We start from the raw sequence: 18,947 nt of genomic DNA, 5'->3' as shown, positions 1-18,947 counted from the left end.
AATAGAACAAAGGGCACAAAGCAATTTCTCCTTAACAGACAACACCTTAAAGCTTGGCCATATCTATATTAGGACATGCGGAGATCGTGGCGGGAGATTAATGCAAAAGTTAAAACGCTTGAGAAAAAGTAAAATTGAAAAAAATGCAGTTGATGTAGAAATTAAACATCTGGTTAATTAATCTGATTTGGAAAGGTGCGCCGCATCCCCATGCATGCACAGAACATGCTGTTACACCTCTATAAAAGAGAACGTGCAGAAGCTAACTTTACGTTTTCTGAGGTTTGCATTCATCAGAATCATCAAATACGCATTTTCTTAAAGTCACAGTGCTCCTTGTAGCAGGTGAGCATACCTCGTTGGTGCCTAAATGTAAATCTACACTAGTCACGCTGTATAATCGCCTGGCTGAAAGTTCAGATCATTTGTGAGAAAAGTTACTTGACAGTCACTGTCAATCTATATAGGAAACCTAAATATGATATGCCATCTACTCCAACTGTCAACATTTTATTAACGCGATGTGACTGTGTTTACGTCTTAATAATTGCTTTTAACTAGCCTGAACAGTACACATTATCAGCGTCGCAAATAATGTATTGTGTTTTCTCTTTCTGACAGTTCTTGCTGCAGTGTTCGGAACCAGCATGGCCAAGGGTCATGGTGGTGGTCATGGTCATGGTCATGGAGGTGGTCATGGAGGTGGAAAGGGTCATGGCGGCAAAGGTCATGGTGGTGGCCATGGGGGCAAGGGACACGGAGGCCATGGTGTCGGACACGGGGGCAAAGGACATGGAGGCGGCCATGGAGGAAAGGGGCACCATGGATAAACATAGCAGCTGGTAGGTAGACGGTTAGATCTCACAATGGTTGTGTTGCAAACGTTCTTAACTGTGTTTTCCAAAGAACAATTAACGCCTGACGGGATGAACTCTTTCCTCGGGAATACTCGTTTCTGTAAACATAAAGTATATATCTCGGAGGCAATGTCCTCTGCAAATTTCAGTAGAAATTACATGCCTGATAACTTTGGCCTATTCTTCATTTCAGTGAGTGAGTGAGTGAGTGAGTGAGTGAGTGAGTTTGCTTTTACGCCGCTTTTAGCATTATTCCAGCAATATCACGGCGGGGGACACCAGAAATGGGCTTCACACATTGTACCCATGTCGGGAATCGAACCCGGGTCTTCAGCGTGACGAGCGAACGCTTCAACCACCAGGCTACCCGACCGCCCTCTTCATTTTAGAAAGATGTGTGACGAGAAAGCCCTTGTTTTTTATTCCACTGCTGCTGGACAACGGGGAAACAACAGCTCATGTAAAGGTGCGCTGCGTCCCCATGCTATTCAGAACGTGCTGTTACACCTCTGGTAACGAAATGTAAATCTCCACTAGTCAGTTTGTATTATCGCACGCACGTACTAAGAGTGAAAAATGTTTTAGAATGCGTGTAACTTCCATTCTGCCTCATCCCGTATGACAAAGATTCCTAATGCTCAAAATATTTCAAAATCAAATAATCAAGTACACACGTCCCAAATAGTACAGTTTGACAAGTATTTACAAGGTACAAGGATGATGGTTTTATGGCCTGTGGTATTACCTAACGGTTACATCCCTTTAGTAAGACATCCCATTAGTAAGACATCCCATTAGTGAGACATCCCATTAGTGAGACACCCATTGTAAGACAGTGGAGTAGGTGGGATTAATTACACAAACACAGCCAGTCTACCCACTTAACAATGGTCACAGCCCATGATTAGCGGATTAATTCATAAGAGTAGGCCAGTAATTCTGTTTGAATATTCTCAGGAAATAAATGAGTTAGGAGCTAGTAGGAGCTTACTCAAAAAGTTGAGATGCATGTTTTGGTAAAACTTACTTATTACACATATAAATTCCCCCTAATCTGTGAACGACGGTGAAGAAGACAAGATGCTGGTAAGTGCATTCTACATGGATGGTACTTTCTCCGCCTGCCCAGATCTTTGGAATCAGCTTTACATACTGCATGCACGGAAAGGAAGCATTACCTATCCCCTAGTCTACGCATTGATGCCTGATCGTCGGACTACAACTTGCCAACACCTCTTTGCTCAGTTGAAGGTCCACATCAACATCAACAACTACCGAACCAACCATTCAACCCAGAGACATTCCAGGTGGACTTTGAAGTTGCTGCCATTAGAGCCCTCCGGACAGAGTTTCAAGGTTCAGACATCAAGGGGTGTTTCTTCCACTTTACCCAGGCGATTTGGCGGAAAACACAGGAGCTTGGTCTTGCTGTTGGATACAGAGATAACCCCCTTGTGGAACAGTGGATCCGACGGGCTGCTGCCTTGCCTCTGCTGCCTCTTCAACACTATAAAACACACAATTATATACCAGACAAAGGGTACAAGTTAGCTTGTACGTGGGGTTATGACATTAAGCTATATACCCCTCAAATTGGTACGGCATGAAGTAGGCAAAACGTAGGTTAAACACATTATATTATATACCCGACAACAGATACAGCATAAACTATCCAATACGAAGGTTAGACACATATTATACTATATACCCGACAAATGTGTGCACCATGAACTATCCAATACGAAGGTTAGACACATTATACTATACCAGACAAATGGGTGCACCATGAACTATCCAATACGAAGGGTAAACACGTTATACTATATACCCGACAAATGGGTACGGCATGAACTATCCAATACGAAGGTGAGACACATTATACTATATACCCGACAAGTGGGTGCACCACGAACTATCCAATACGAATTTTAGACACATTATACTATATACCCGACAAGTGGGTGCACCACGAACTATCCAATACGAAGGTTAGACACATTATACTATATACCCGACAAATGGGTGCACCATTAACTATTCAATACGAAGGTTAGACACATCATACTATATACCCGACAAATGTGTGCAGCATGAACTATCCAATACGAAGGTTAGACACATTATACTATATACCCGACAAGTGGGTACAGCATGAACTATCCAATACGAAGGTGAGACACATTATACTATATACCCGACAAGTGGGTGCACCATGAACTATCCAATACGAAGGTTAAACACATTATACTACATACCCGACAAATGGGTACAACATGAACCAGTAGAGATCACCATAAAATCGGCAATAGTCCAGGCTACTACAAGCAGCCACACACACACCTGTGGACGTGCATGCACGTCGCTATTTTACCTCACCTTATACATATGATATTATACTATATACCAGACAACAGGTAAGACATGAATTAGCCAGTACGTAGCTTAATGACATTACACTATAGAGTAGACAACAGGTAAGACATGAATTAGCCAGTACGTAGCTTAATGTCATTACACTACAAAGTAGACAACAGGTAAGACATGAATTAGCCAGTACGTAGCTTAATGACATTACACTATAAAGTAGACAACGGGTAAGACATGAATTAGCCAGTACGTAGCTTAATAACATTACACTATAAAGTAGACAACATGTAAGACATGAATTAGCCAGTACGTGCGGTTTATGACATTATACTATAAAGTAGACAACAGGTACAGCATGAATTAGCCAGTACGTAGCTTAATGACATTACACTATAAAGTAGACAACAGGTAAGACATGAATTAGCCAGTACGTAGCTTAATGACATTACACTTTAAAGTAGACAAAAGGTAAGACATGAATTAGCCAGTACGTAGCTTAATGACATCACACTTTAAAGTAGACAACAGGTAAGACATGAATTAGCCAGTACGTAGCTTAATGGCATTACACTATAAAGTAGACAACAGGTACAGCATGAATTACCCAGTACGTAGCTTAATGACATTACACTATAAAGTAGACAACAGGTACAGCATGGTTTAGCCAGTACGTAACTTAATGACATCACGCTATAAAGTAGACAACAGGTAAGACATGAATTAGCCAGTACGTAGCTTAATGACATTACACTATAAAGTAGACAACATGTAAGACATGAATTAGCCAGTACGTAGCTTAATGACATCACACTATAAAGTAGACAACAGGTAAGACATGAATTAGCCAGTACGTAGCTTAATGACATCACACTATAAAGTAGACAAAAGGTACAGCATGAATTAGCCAGTACGTAGCTTAATGACATCACACTATAAAGTATACAACAGGTAAGACATGAATTAGCCAGTACGTAGCTTAATGCCATTACACTATAAAGTAGACAGCAGGTAAGACATGAATTAGCCAGTACGTAGCTTAATGACATTACACTATAAAGTAGACAACATGTAAGACATGAATTAGCCAGTACGTAGCTTAATGACATCACACTTTAAAGTAGACAAAAGGTAAGACATGAATTAGCCAGTACGTAGCTTAATGACATCACACTATAAAGTAGACAACAGGTAAGACATGAATTAGCCAGTACGTAGCTTAATGACATTACACTATAAAGTAGACAACATGTAAGACATGAATTAGCCAGTACATGCGGTTTATGACATTATACAATAAAGTAGACAACAGGTACAGCATGAATTAGCCAGTACGTAGCTTAATGACATTACACTATAAAGTAGACAACAGGTAAGACATGAATTAGCCAGTACGTAGCTTAATGACATTACACTATAAAGTAGACAACAGGTACAGCATGAATTAGGCAGTACGTAGCTTAATGACATTACACCATAAAGTAGACAACAGGTAAGACATGAATTAGCCAGTACGTAGCTTAATGACATCACACTATAAAGTAGACAACATGTAATACATGAATAAGCCAGTACGTAGCTTAATGACATTACACTATAAAGTAGACAACAGGTAAGACATGAATTAGCCAGTACGTAGCTTAATGACATTAAACTATAAAGTAGACAACAGGTAAGACATGAATTAGCCAGTACGTAGCTTAATGACATTACACTACAAAGTAGACAACAGGTAAGACATGAATTAGCCAGTACGTAGCTTAATGACATCACACTTTAAAGTAGACAAAAGGTAAGACATGAATTAGCCAGTACGTAGCTTAATGACATTACACTATAAAGTAGACAACATGTAAGACATGAATTAGCCAGTACGTAGCTTAATGACATTACACTATAAAGTAGACAACAGGTAAGACATGAATTAGCCAGTACGTAGCTTAATGACATCACACTTTAAAGTAGACAAAAGGTAAGACATGAATTAGCCAGTACGTAGCTTAATGACATTACACTATAAAGTAGACAACATGTAAGACATGAATTAGCCAGTACGTAGCTTAATGACATTACACTATAAAGTAGACAACAGGTAAGACATGAATTAGCCAGTACGTAGCTTAATGACATCACACTTTAAAGTAGACAAAAGGTAAGACATGAATTAGCCAGTACGTAGCTTAATGACATTAAACTATAAAGTAGACAACAGGTAAGACATGAATTAGCCAGTACGTAGCTTAATGACATCACACTTTAAAGTAGACAAAAGGTAAGACATGAATTAGCCAGTACGTAGCTTAATGACATTACACTATAAAGTAGACAACAGGTACAGCATGAATTAGCCAGTACGTAGCTTAATGACATTACACTATAAAGTAGACAACAGGTAAGACATGAATTAGCCAGTACGTAGCTTAATGACATCACACTTTAAAGTAGACAAAAGGTAAGACATGAATTAGCCAGTACGTAGCTTAATGACATCACACTATAAAGTAGACAACATGTAAGACATGAATTAGCCAGTACGTAGCTTAATGACATTACACTATAAAGTAGACAACAGGTACAGCATGGTTTAGCCAGTACGTACCTTAATGACATTACACTATAAAGTAGACAACAGGTAAGACATGAATTAGCCAGTACGTGCGGTTTATGACATTATACTATATACCAGACATCTCATACAAGAGGACGTAGCTAGCGAATGAGTTAAGCTGAGACATGGTGACTTTGCAGGACCACCAATGGTGTTCTGTTATTCACTTAATCGGCGACGAAACACTTAATCAGTGTAGGCCAGGCCGAGCGCAGGTCAATGTATCAGCCAAGCGATCATCTGCGATTTGTCAAGTCCTCCTGTCTGGTCCTAACAGGTAGGTTGACAACATAGGTAAAGTCAGTTGGGTCATATTTGTGTTGATGGTGCGGGATATTAGGTTACATGAAATGTGCCGAGTTGGCTGAAAATGTCTCATCTCATATGCTTTTGTAAATATATAAGCAATGTTTTAAAGGGTGGGGTGTGACAAGGTAGTTTTTGACCAACTAGAATTGACAAGTAATAGAAAACGAATCAGAAATGATTTGACTTTGAAATAGCTTTTTGTACAACATTCGCGAAATTTTGAAATAAAACAACGAACACAGAGGCAGGGACAAATACAGGCTGGAAAAACAATGGTCGGTATATAGGAAGGCTATCAAGTTTCTTTCGTCGTCATATAGGCTTTATAACAGATAGTCGTTAGCCGTTTAATAAGCTGGATAACAGATAGTCGCTAGCCGTTATATAGACTGGATAACAAATGTCTGTCCTATAATTTTCAGCACTCTTTTGCTTTGCCCTTGCTGCCCATTTGGATCTGTTTTGACAGACAACCGGGACTAAATATTGTCTGGCGACGGCGTTATATATTCAGTCGTTATATAGGCTAGATAACAAATGTAGTTAAACGTTATACAGGTTGGATAACAGGGGGTCATTGGTCGATATACATTGGGTAATATATGTCGTTAATCCTTATACAAGCTAGCTATACATAAGGGAGGGTCGTTAGACGTTATCCGGGCAGCGTCGGCAGTAGTCGTTAGTCGTTAGTATTGGCAGGGTAACATATGTAGTTAGTCGCTATACAAGCTAGATAAGGGAGGGTAAATAAGCCAGAATATAGCTTGTGTAACAGAATCTGATGCCGTTTGTCGTATATATATAGGGTTGAAGGGATTTTAGTAAGCGACAGGATGTTTTCGGTCGCCGCTTCAAGACAAAGAGGAGGCGAACAATTATTGTTAATTTTCGCAACACATCATGCACCCCGTGAAGATCCTGGGTGGAATAGGTCTTCAGCAATCCATGCTTGCCGTAAAAGGTGACTATGTTGTTAGAGGCGACCAACGGGATCGGGGGGTCAGGCTTGCTGACTTGGTTGATTCATGTCATCGATCCCAATTGCGTGGATCGATGCTCATGATGTCAATCACTGCATTGTCTGGTCCAGACTCAATTTTTTACAGACCGCCGTCATATAGCTGGAATATTGCTGAGTTAGGCGTTAAACAACAAACAAACATATCACAACATAACCTCTTTGATAGGCATTTAGAAGTTGGAGTAGTACGGATAAGAATTTATGGATGAACAACTTCTTTATTACAATTAAGAGCGACGTTTCGGTGTAGGTTCTAACACCTGCTTGATAACGGTGTTAGAACCTACACCGAAACGTCGCTCTTAATTGTAATAAAGAAGTTGTTCATCCATAAATTCTTATCCTTACATATCACAACATGCAGAATGTCAAGCAAACAATAATTATTATTAATGTTTAAAAACTGAGGCAGAGTTATTCTTGTTCATCATTTAATAACAAATTTGTTTTTAAATACCAGGGGCGCGGTCGGGTAGCCTAGTGGTTCAAGCGTTTGCTCGTCACGCCGAAGACCCGGGTTCGATTCCCGACATGGGTACAATGTGTGAAGCCCATTTCTGGTGTTCCCTGCCGTGATATTGCTGGAATATTGCTAAAAGCGGCGTAAAACCATACTCACTCACTCACTTTAAATACCAGGTCCCCACAGAAAATGAAATGGTCAGTCCTAATGGGGACTTATTCGGGGGAAATGGAGGTATGGGTCCAGATTCTGTTTAATTGAAAATTATGTGGTTTGATCCCTGGATTTCAGTATTTGCAGCACTATATGGATCGGAAGCCAAGGTCAAGCGAGAAAGATGTCGGACATCCCAAGATCAGCTGTTTGCAAGCACCAGGGGGAACAAAAGTCACAAGGATTCAAGGATACAGATGAAGAACAAGAATGAACACAGAACTGTAGATAACCATTAAATGTTAAATTCTAGCGTCAGATGTTCGGGTTTCATGGTACCATGTGTCATGTTCTTTATGACTGTCTGCTACATTTGTTTGTTTGTTTTATTGTTGTTTAACGCCACACTCAGCAAATATTCCAGCTATATGACGGCGGTCTGTAAATAATCGAGTCTGGACCAGACAATCCAGTGATTAATATCATGAGCATCGATCCACGCAATTGGGATCGATGCCATGCATCAACCAAGTCAGCGAGCCTGACCACCCGATCCCGTTAGTCGCCTTTTACGACAAGCATAGTCACCTCTTAACGGCAAGCATGGGTTGCTCAAGACCTATTCTACCCCGGAATCTTCACGGGTCTTGTCTGCTACTGTTTTATGTGTGAGAGGAGGTTAGTTGAGGTGAAATTGGGTTTAACGTCGCGTCCAAGATTATTGCATTTATATAGCGACGTGCATGCACGTGTGTGTGTGGCTGCTTGTACTAGTCCGGACTGATGCCGATTTATAGTGCTAACACACGGAGATACCATGCCGCAGTTTAACATGAATACCCCACTCAGATACAGTATACTGACTCCGAGCCGACCAGTCCTTGTTTTAGCCCCTTAATGCCACCTACTCAGATAATACAAATCAGTGGCCATAGAAATGTGCAGAGTGTCAATAACTATTCACAAATTTCTGAAGAGCAGCACACACACATCAGTAAATTGATTGACAGGCCTAGTGATTCTTGCACTTCACAATCACTGCTGTGTGTTCCGACTGGCCAACCGTCGATCGTCTCTGCTCGTTATACCCAATTTCACCTCACCCTCACAAATCAGGCGAAGTAAGGTAACTTTAGTGGACGAATCGGTGACGTACTCTACAGCTTGATACCTGTGACTGTAAACCTTCCAGCGCCTCCAATGGCAGCATGGATTGTATTCTCCCCGGGGAGCTGAGCATGAACTATCAGTGCACACTGATCAAATGATCGGAGTGATTATAATGTATTATATTCAAGCCAAACGTCTATTTTTTCATTACATGAAACATTCATTTAGATGAAGAAGGGATGCGTAATTTGAAGAATAGAACATGTGTGGTGTGCATTTAGCATGACAACGGCTTTCGTTTCAATAAGACTTTATTGATTAACTAAAGGAACATCCATGTGTCGAGATTCACGTTTTACGGTCCTATCGCCACATGATTTCCACTCAATTAAGAGAAGTTATTTCAATATATTTTAATTGAGAACCTGTCACATAGAAAAACTCCAGGTCGTACATCTGCGTATTAACTGTATTGCTAACATCATACTTTGACAATACCATCATATGTACTAGAAACGTCAAACTGTAAAATACCGATTAAATCCAATTTAAAACATTCGAGTTTAGTTTAGTTTTCAATCACTCCTTCAAATCCTTTGTTAACTTACAAATATGCATACAGTAAACTACGGTTATAACGAACACGCTTATAACGAACTGACGGATATAACGAACTTACTTTGCTGGTCCCGACTATTTGCTGTAGCTATGCTGTATAAATGCTTATAACGAACTACGGTTATAACGAACTAAAATTAGTAGTCCCTTTGAGTTCGTTATAACCGTACCTTACTGTATTTCACAAATATGAGCTATTACTTCCATTTGAAGACAAACCGCTTGGGTCACTCAAAGAAACGAACTAGAACAATGACATGAGCAACCAAACTTCTTTCTTTGAAAATTGTTTAAATAAGGAGTTGTACCAGTTTAACCTCACTATTCTCCATAACATCTGAATCATCCCACTCTGACTGGTCATTCTCACTTCCATAAACCATTTGTTCCATTTGACCTTGGGTCTATTAAAGGCAAGCGTTTATTCATTTCGCCATTAAAACAGCCACTGCCTGTTTGTATCTGTGGCGGGCGTCTATTCAAAGATTTACGGTGGACAAAATAAGTGTTTCTACTGGATCAAAAACCTAACCCTAGTCAGGGGGCAGTCACCAATATTGGAGACTTGAGCATAGTCTCATTATCAATAATATCGTATGTAAATGGTGCATCAATTAAACAACGTTAAAAAAGCAATAAAACAAAATTTAAGCAGAAACAAAGAGAAACATGGTTCCAGTGGTTATATCATGTATTCGGAACATCTGGGAAGAGGACAAAAATATTACCTATTTTTCAAAATAAATTTTGTTTAAATCATACACGAAACGCCTCCACTCTACACGACGGCCTGTAAATATCAAGTCTGGGCGAGACAAACCAGTATTTGTATCTTATCATGGGCACTTAATTCGATATAAGGCCCATGATGGTATATATAAACTCCCTGATATAACGTCCAGCTCGATCGGGTACCATGACGCAATCCACGACACCCTTCTAATTTAGCCGGCTCTAACACTCAACAGAGTAATGGGGAATTATATATTTTGGGTCACAGATTTGCGCCTATATATATATATATATATATATATATATATATATATATATGTGGCCGAGCTATTATTATCATTATGATTATATCATTATTATCTCGGAGCAAATCAAGCTGCTGGGGAAGTCAATGAGACAATGGGACAATTCTGTATTTCTTGAGGAAGGCTTTATAGCTTCTAAAGACACATCTAACGCACTTCCACTTTTCACTCCTATATCCGTTCGTCCTGTCAAGGTGATGTCTAATTTTTCATACGAGGCACTGAATATATGACAAAAGAATAGTCTAGACCTAAATAAAACGGACCAATTTTTAGAAAACAAAAGTGGAAATGTTTTGTTTTTTTAAATGCCACCCTTTATGGGCCCCAGATCCCGTGGAAGTGAAACATCCACACTCCGGCGCAGTGGTGACTTAGCATAACACAGGGTACTACATCTATATGCAGGTCGCATGGAACTCTGGGTAGGAGAGTGGGAAAGTTCCAGACGCATAATCAAAAAATCAATTTGTTATCAGCAAGAAATATAGATCTACATACAACCATAACGCAGAAATAATAAAAGTGACTACTTTCTATACAATATATATATACGCCCTGCCGATATGGCCTCGTAACAGGTCTTTCCAAACCCTGAAACAAACAGCGTCAACATATAAAATTATGAAAGTTGGGTTCCGTCGCAAAAGCAAGGGAGGTCACTCTAGACAACTGTGTCATTGTCTTCGACATGTTATAAGAGGCTCAACAGTAATTTCGCATACGACGTTAACAAACATCAACAGAGAGTTTATTATTTTGAATGTGCGAAATGGTTTCATAGCATTATTTCTATTTTGTGTGTATCATACACTGGGTATGTATTAGCTAGAGATGTAAGTATTGAATTCATGCAGTTGCTGTGTAATTTTGGACGGGCTATCGTTTATGTCGTTTCCTTGCAGATGTCTTGAACTTGAGGCGCGAAGTTCAATCGAAGAAATTGAACGAAATCGAAAGTTGTATTTTATTTCTGGGACGCTATTTAGCAAAAATTCCCTTTATTTGTTTCAACGGTTGTCCATGCTGTATATCTACGTGTGGTAGGTAAAACAATTCAAGTGTGAATAAAAACGCATCAATAATTTACATTCATATGTACTCACTATATATGTGTGGTCAAATTTGGTCGATTTACCAGTCTGTTTCTCATTCGACATAGTCCTGAATCATGACCGTGGAATATATTTATTTATGAAAAAAAATAATCTAGAAATGCATACAAAAGCAAGTCTAGCCAGCTCAAGCTAGCTCTATTCCACAATCAGCATAGGGATTTTCTTTTATTTTTAGTGTCAAGAAGGATATTGTGTAATATAATATTTCAGAGACTAAATGTTAGTCTAATTCGGACACTGTGTGTATCAGTATGCAAGATTACGGCCATAATATGAATCCTCCATTGGGGTTCTTATTTTGAAGGTTCTTTATGAAGAAAACAAATGCAAGTTTGGGATCGTTAATCGTTTGTTGTTATGATAATATGATAAACAATGGTAAATATAAAACCTATCATGCTTACCCCTTTGGTGACTTTTCTTTGGGTTTCATTTCAATGAATCTATGTGCGTAAGAAATATGGATCTACAGCGTTAGAAATTGGCACTAGTCCTGTAGTCCTTACCAAACTGCCCAATAGTAAAGGTATCCTAAGGACTAGTAGAAATTGGACCATTTTAAGGGTTTTGCTATATGTTATGGATCTAAGTATCATCCCATTTATACCTTTCTCAACACCTACTGAATATCCGTCCACTTTTGTTATCGTATAACTTTTGTTGTTTTTACCCCTGTCCGCATCCCAGCATTCATTCAACTGACCCTATCCTGTAAGTAGCCTCTTGCGACTAGCATAGTCACCTTTTACGGCAAACATGGGTTGCTGAAGACCTATTCGGATCTTCACGGGTCCAAAATTGCTTTGACATATCAAGATATTGTGTTGATGGTTTGCAAAACAGTTGTAAATGTCTATTGGCTTGCATCACTCTTAGCGTTCACTGAAACACAAGTTGACGTATATCTCTAACCCAACACACTGTTATTCTTCAGATTGTTCGAGACGTGAGGATGCCCCCCAAGTTACAGCTTGACAAGGCTGCCTGGCAGTGGGCGGACACAACAGACCCACACGATGTCACACAGGAACACGTGAACATGGCGTACAGGCTCAATCTGAAGCCATGCTCACAGGGAACATGCAAGTAGGTCGCCGTCGCCAATGTTTTCCCTTTGGTTTTGCTCGCCACCGTGCAGTGTGCCCGCTGGCTTGTGGACTGGCAACTCTAAAAATTACCAGTCCCCCCTTATTTTTGCCTGTCCCAACTTTCAACAAATAAACAAACGTTTGAAAATTATTTGGTTTTAATTCTTTCAACTTCATGTTCAGTGCAAAGATGTCATCTCTGAAGTAACTTAGTTAAATCTATACGTCATTTACACAAACTTCAGTCACAATTTACTCTCCTTTTTTTTAATATTTCGAGACGAAGTCGCTAGAAATGGGTATTTAACCTAGAAACAGACAGGGGGAAACCCTGATGGCAACAGACAAGCTGACTTTGTTCGAGTGAGTGAGTGAGTTAAAGTTAAATGTCACATTGGCAATATTTCAGCCATATCGTGACGATGACTTTGTTCGAATAATGTACTTTTATGAATATCCCTGATGTTTTGTTCAACAACAAAGATTTATAAGGTGCTTTATTTGCTGGTCCACAGGGACTGGCAGTCACATGAATTACCGGTCCAAGCCTATTTTTACAGGTCCAAAGCCTGAGTCTTGTAAAATGCTGTTTGTTCCTGTAAACTCCATATGGTGACACAGATAATGCCTGTTTGTCCCAGACTGATGTGGAAAGATAAGCAACTATGAATAGAGAAAAAGTAATATACAATCTGTTACAATAATTATATGATTCTTGAAACATTTCAGCACTCACTGACAAACCTACTGAACTATTAAACTATTGCCATTATCAGATTATAGGAAATATGTACACGTTTTATTGAGATTTGACTTCAACTTATTTTGGACCCGTGACAATCTGGGGTAGAATAGGGCTTCAGCGCCCATGCTTGCCGTAAAAGGCGACTATGCTTGTTTTAAGAGGCGACTAACTAATATTGCTGAGTGCGGCTTTAACAACAAACAAACCAAATAAACCCAACCAACCGGTTTTGCGTTTATGGAAACTCCAATGTACACACTTGGATTTGTTTGTTCTGTTTTGTTTGTTTATTAATTAATTAATTATTGTTTGCTTGACATTCTGCATGTTGTGATATGTTTGTTGTTTGTTGTTTAACACTGCACTCAGCAATATTCCAGCTATATGACAGCGGTCTGGAAATAATTGAGTCTGGACCAGACAATCCAGTGATTGACATCATGAGCATAGATCTACGCAATTGGGATATGATGACATGCATCAACCAAGTCAGCGAGCCTGCCCACCCGATCCCATAAGTCGCCTATATGACAAGCATAGTAATCTTTTACGGCAAGCATGGGTTGCTGAAGACCTATTCTTTACCCGGATCTTCACGTTTCACACACTTTGTAAATCGGTGTAGGTGATTTATGAAAAGTCTGCACTCTGTTTTTGTGTGGTTTTAACTCCAATTATTGCAAAAAATATATTGAAATCAATTCCTATAAATAAATACAGTAAACTATGGTTAAAAGTAACTCAAAGGGCTTACAAACTCTAGTTTCTTATATCCGTAGTTTGTTATAAGCATTTTGACTGTCAGACATCTTGGATCAAGTCATTTTCCTGATAAATAAAAAAAGGTGTGCACAAAACATGTACTCTGTTTAATGACATACAGACACAAGTGTCACTTGCCTTCATTCAGGAAAACTGTGATTTTGCTTTGAGCCTTCGTTTAACCCGGGTCATCTTTCGAGGCAAGTGAGTTAACTGACTATAGATGTCCAGTTTCCACCCTTGCCGAATTAGGCTGGTATTATGGAGTTACATTTTGGCTGGACTAACGAGTTTATGCATAGTCCAATCAAAATTGCGCACCAAAATCGAAATCCGGTTCGTAAAGTGTCATGCAGATTTCGGTCGACTGCAGGATTTGCAAAGCATGTGCACCGCTAACTCGTTTATAAATCTTTTCCTGTTTTTAATCAAGGTGCTCACGTGATTTGATGCACTTCGCGATGTAAGACTCATTTTATCACAATATAGATCTTGAATATCGATCATATCGTCTTGACTGGGCGCCACCGTTTTGTTTGAAGCAAATGGAAGTGATACGAGAGGTTGAATCTGATTGGTCAATAGGAGAGGCATAGAAAGGACATACCTCGTAATAGCCACTGGGGGCGCTACGATCGAGCCCAGTAATTCCAGCCTAGTTCGGCAAGGGTGGAAACTGGACTTTTAAAGTCAGTTCACTCTCTTGCCTCGAGAAGATGACCCGGGTGGGCGGGGCAGTTGTCTATCAGTGGCAGCCTAGTCACTGTGTTACTATTGTTAATTGAGGGTGTAATTTGAGGACACAATGTCAGTACTTAAGAGAAAATCAATTGCCTTCAATTGTTTATTGCTGCTGTGAACAGCCGTGCAAGGCCGCAGATGTTTTGAGACAGACTGGTGACACGTGAGCAGTCTGTTATAAACTTAAACATTGTCGTTGACCGCGTACACCCGGGACCTCAAAGTGAGTTCGCTATGTCCGTTATTTCGTCATAAGCGTGGTCGCTATATCCATCATTTTTATATGACAAAACATACAGCAAATGGCCGTCAGTTCGTAATAAGTGTTCGTTATCAACATAGTTTACTGCATGTAAAAAATGCTAACCTTGCAGACTGGTTCTTTAATCACTAACACAAGAAATCAGTAGAAAACCTCTTGAACCTGATAGTCATGGCATCAACTGATTAGTTGGTTGTTGGTTTGTTGTTGAACTCCGCACTCGGCAATATTCCAGCAGCCTGTAAATAATCGAGTCTTGACCAGAAAATCCACTGATTAATATCATGAGCATTGATCTATGCATTTGGGATCGATGACATGCCTCAACCAAGTCAGCGAGCCTGACCACTAGGACCACCCAATCCCATTAGTCGCCTCTTACGACAAGCATGGGTTGCTGAAGACCTATTCTACCCCGGATCTTAATGGGTTCAACTGGTTAATATGTACAACATATTGTAAAACCAAACTGAATTGAAATTTTCACCTGGATAGATTTCTGAAGACATTGAAGTTTAAAAACTTGACCATGGCCATAGGAATTGCACCTCAGCTTTTTGTTTCAGGAGGAACTGTAGGGGAAACCCATTTTGTTTGAATGCATTAGGAGAAAAGTCTTGGTTTGCAAAGCTGGATGAGAGACGATGGCATGACTTCGACCCCCAGACAGAGAGGAGGGACAAGGTATGAGGCACATTGCATTAAGACATTTCCATGATTTTACCACTATTTGATAGAACATTCCTCTGTATGCATGGTATGATTACCGATTGAATGGCAATCGGTCAATATCCAAGAGGGGCACAGGTTACCCAGTCGTCTAAGGCGCCGCAATTCGCTGTGACGAGTTGCGACCTTCGGCACACCAGAAACCTATGATCATGGTTTCAAATTCCGGTTCGCCCCGATTATGTTTCTAGGTTTGTCAGCACCATACCCGTACTCATGGGTTTCACCGAAGTGGTAAGCGTCTGAGACCTGCATTACTTCGGGCTTTCCTCCCACATTAAGCTGACATGCCGTGATATAACTGGAATACTGTTAAAAGCGGCGTTAAAGCCAACTCACTCACTCACTAGTGAAGAAGCTGAGATTCAGATACGAGAAGCATTCTCTTATGTGTGTCATGAATGTTGGTTCTGTTTCATGGCTTGATAGCATAACACATGTTTTCTGTTTGACAGGGTTCTTATGTGGGTCTGAAGAATCTTGGCGCCACCTGCTATGTGAACACCTTCCTGCAGCTGTGGTTCCACAACCTCCCCGTGAGGAGAGCTCTGTACCAGTGGCGGGAGACCCACATGCCCGATGTCCTGAGTATGTATGGCCAGGGGAACCTCCAAGCCATCAAATTGCCTGGATTTGGGTTGTATGGTTCAAGCTGTCTAGGTGTTGGATGTGTGGATCTGGGAAGTATTGGATATGTGGGTGTCTAGTTCAAGTTGTCTAGGTGTTGGATGTGTGGGTGTCTAGTTCAAGTTGTCTAGGTGTTGGATGTGTGGGTGTGTAGTTTAAGCTGTCCAGGTGTTGGATGTGTGGGTGTGTAGTTTAAGCTGTCCAGGTGTTGGATGTGTGGGTGTCTAGTTCAAGTTGTCTTGGTGTAGGATGTGTGGGTGTCTAGTTCAAGTTGTATAGGTGTTGGATGTGTGGGTGTCTAGTTCAAGTTGTCTAGGTGTTGGATGTGTGGGTGTCTAGTTCAAGTTGTCTAGGTGTTGGATGTGTGGGTGTCTAGTTCAAGTTGTCCAGGTGTTGGATGTGTGGGTGTGTAGTTCAAGTTGTCTAGGTGTTGGATGTGTGGGTGTCTAGTTCAAGTTGTCAAGGTGTTGGATGTGTGGGTGTCTAGTTCAAGTTGTCTAGGTGTTGGATATGTGGGTGTCTAGTTCAAGTTGTCTAGGTGTTGGATGTGTGGGTGTCTAGTTCAAGTTGTCATGGTGTTGGATGTGTGGGTGTCTAGTTCAAGTTGTCCAGGTGTTGGATGTGTGGGTGTCTAGTTCAAGTTGTCCAGGTGTTGGATGTGTGGGTGTGTAGTTTAAGCTGTCCAGGTGTATGATGTGTGGGTGTCTAGTTCAAGTTGTCTAGGTGTATGATGTGTGGGTGTCTAGTTCAAGTTGTCTTGGTGTTGGATGTGTGGGTGTCTAGTTCAAGTTGTCTTGGTGTTGGATGTGTGGGTGTGTAGTTTAAGCTGTCCAGGTGTTGGATGTGTGGGTGTCTAGTTCAAGTTGTCTAGGTGTTGGATGTGTGGGTGTCTAGTTCAAGTTGTCCAGGTGTTGGATGTGTGGGTGTGTAGTTTAAGCTGTCCAGGTGTTGGATGTGTGGGTGTCTAGTTCAAGTTGTCTTGGTGTTGGATGTGTGGGTGTCTAGTTCAAGTTGTATAGGTGTTGGATGTGTGGGTGTCTAGTTCAAGTTGTCTAGGTGTTGGATGTGTGGGTGTCTAGTTCAAGTTGTCTAGGTGTAGGATGTGTGGGTGTCTAGTTCAAGTTGTCCAGGTGTTGGATGTGTGGGTGTCTAGTTCAAGTTGTCCAGGTGTAGGATGTGTGGGTGTCTAGTTCAAGTTGTCCAGGTGTAGGATGTGTGGGTGTCTAGTTCAAGTTGTCCAGGTGTAGGATGTGTGGGTGTCTAGTTCAAGTTGTCCAGGTGTATGATGTGTGGGTGTCTAGTTCAAGTTGTCCAGGTGTAGGATGTGTGGGTGTCTAGTTCAAGTTGTCCAGGTGTAGGATGTGTGGGTGTCTAGTTCAAGTTGTCTAGGTGTATGATGTGTGGGTGTCTAGTTCAAGTTGTCCAGGTGTAGGATGTGTGGGTGTCTAGTTCAAGTTGTCTTGGTGTTGGATGTGTGGGTGTCTAGTTCAAGTTGTCATGGTGTTGGATGTGTGGGTGTGTAGTTCAAGCTGTCTAGGTGTTGGATGTGTGGGTGTGTAGTTTAAGCTGTCCAGGTGTTGGATGTGTGGGTGTCTAGTTCAAGTTGTCTAGGTGTAGGATGTGTGGGTGTCTAGTTCAAGTTGTCTAGGTGTATGATGTGTGGGTGTGTAGTTTAAGCTGTCCAGGTGTTGGATGTGTGGGTGTCTAGTTCAAGTTGTCTTGGTGTTGGATGTGTGGGTGTCTAGTTCAAGTTGTCTAGGTGTTGGATGTGTGGGTGTGTAGTTTAAGCTGTCCAGGTGTTGGATGTGTGGGTGTCTAGTTCAAGTTGTCTTGGTGTTGGATGTGTGGGTGTCTAGTTCAAGTTGTCCAGGTGTTGGATGTGTGGGTGTGTAGTTTAAGCTGTCCAGGTGCTGGATGTGTGGGTGTCTAGTTCAAGTTGTCTTGGTGTTGGATGTGTGGGTGTCTAGTTCAAGTTGTCTAGGTGTTGGATGTGTGGGTGTCTAGTTCAAGTTGTCTAGGTGTTGGATGTGTGGGTGTCTAGTTCAAGTTGTCATGGTGTTGGATGTGTGGGTGTCTAGTTCAAGTTGTCCAGGTGTTGGATGTGTGGGTGTCTAGTTCAAGTTGTCGAGGTGTAGGATGTGTGGGTGTCTAGTTCAAGTTGTCCATGGTGTTGGATGTGTGGGTGTCCAGTTCAAGTTTTTCATGTTTTGCATGTTTGCAGCTGTGTATCAGAAATCTTTATTTTTACATTAGATGTTAACCTAGACTTGAGACAGAGGTAGGTCTAAGATTTTGATACAGACTTAAGACAGTACTGCATGCACTAGAACTA

General features: G+C 40.8%; 1 protein-coding gene and 1 long non-coding RNA gene across 3 annotated transcripts in view; both read left to right on the top strand.

The window, feature by feature from the left end:
- The first annotated feature begins 269 nt into the window (after positions 1-269).
- Positions 270-1,331, top strand: LOC125378690. The gene is made up of 3 exons (XR_007220469.1): positions 270-345; positions 622-842; positions 1,247-1,331. It is a non-coding gene; the product is annotated as an uncharacterized LOC125378690 (long non-coding RNA).
- A 9,902-nt stretch (positions 1,332-11,233) lies between these two features.
- LOC124116533 (ubiquitin carboxyl-terminal hydrolase 48-like) overlaps positions 11,234-18,947 on the top strand; it is a 52,461-nt gene continuing 44,747 nt past the window's right edge. The window contains exons 1-4 of one of the 2 annotated variants that reach the window (XM_048394632.1): positions 11,234-11,360; positions 12,596-12,747; positions 15,826-15,943; positions 16,444-16,576. In XM_048394632.1, coding sequence (XP_048250589.1) covers positions 12,614-12,747; positions 15,826-15,943; positions 16,444-16,576 — 385 coding nt within the window. In that variant the 5' untranslated portion in view covers positions 11,234-11,360; positions 12,596-12,613. Of the gene's footprint in view, positions 11,380-12,595; positions 12,748-15,825; positions 15,944-16,443; positions 16,577-18,947 lie in introns of both variants that reach the window. The other variant, XM_048394631.1, reaches the window with a different exon arrangement.

The sequence above is a fragment of the Haliotis rufescens genome, unplaced genomic scaffold (assembly GCF_023055435.1).
Source record: "Haliotis rufescens isolate VD_foot unplaced genomic scaffold, xgHalRufe1.0.p SCAF_13, whole genome shotgun sequence".
In the NCBI taxonomy this organism is placed as follows: domain Eukaryota; kingdom Metazoa; phylum Mollusca; class Gastropoda; order Lepetellida; family Haliotidae; genus Haliotis; species Haliotis rufescens.
This window is presented reverse-complemented; position numbering and strand designations above follow the sequence as displayed.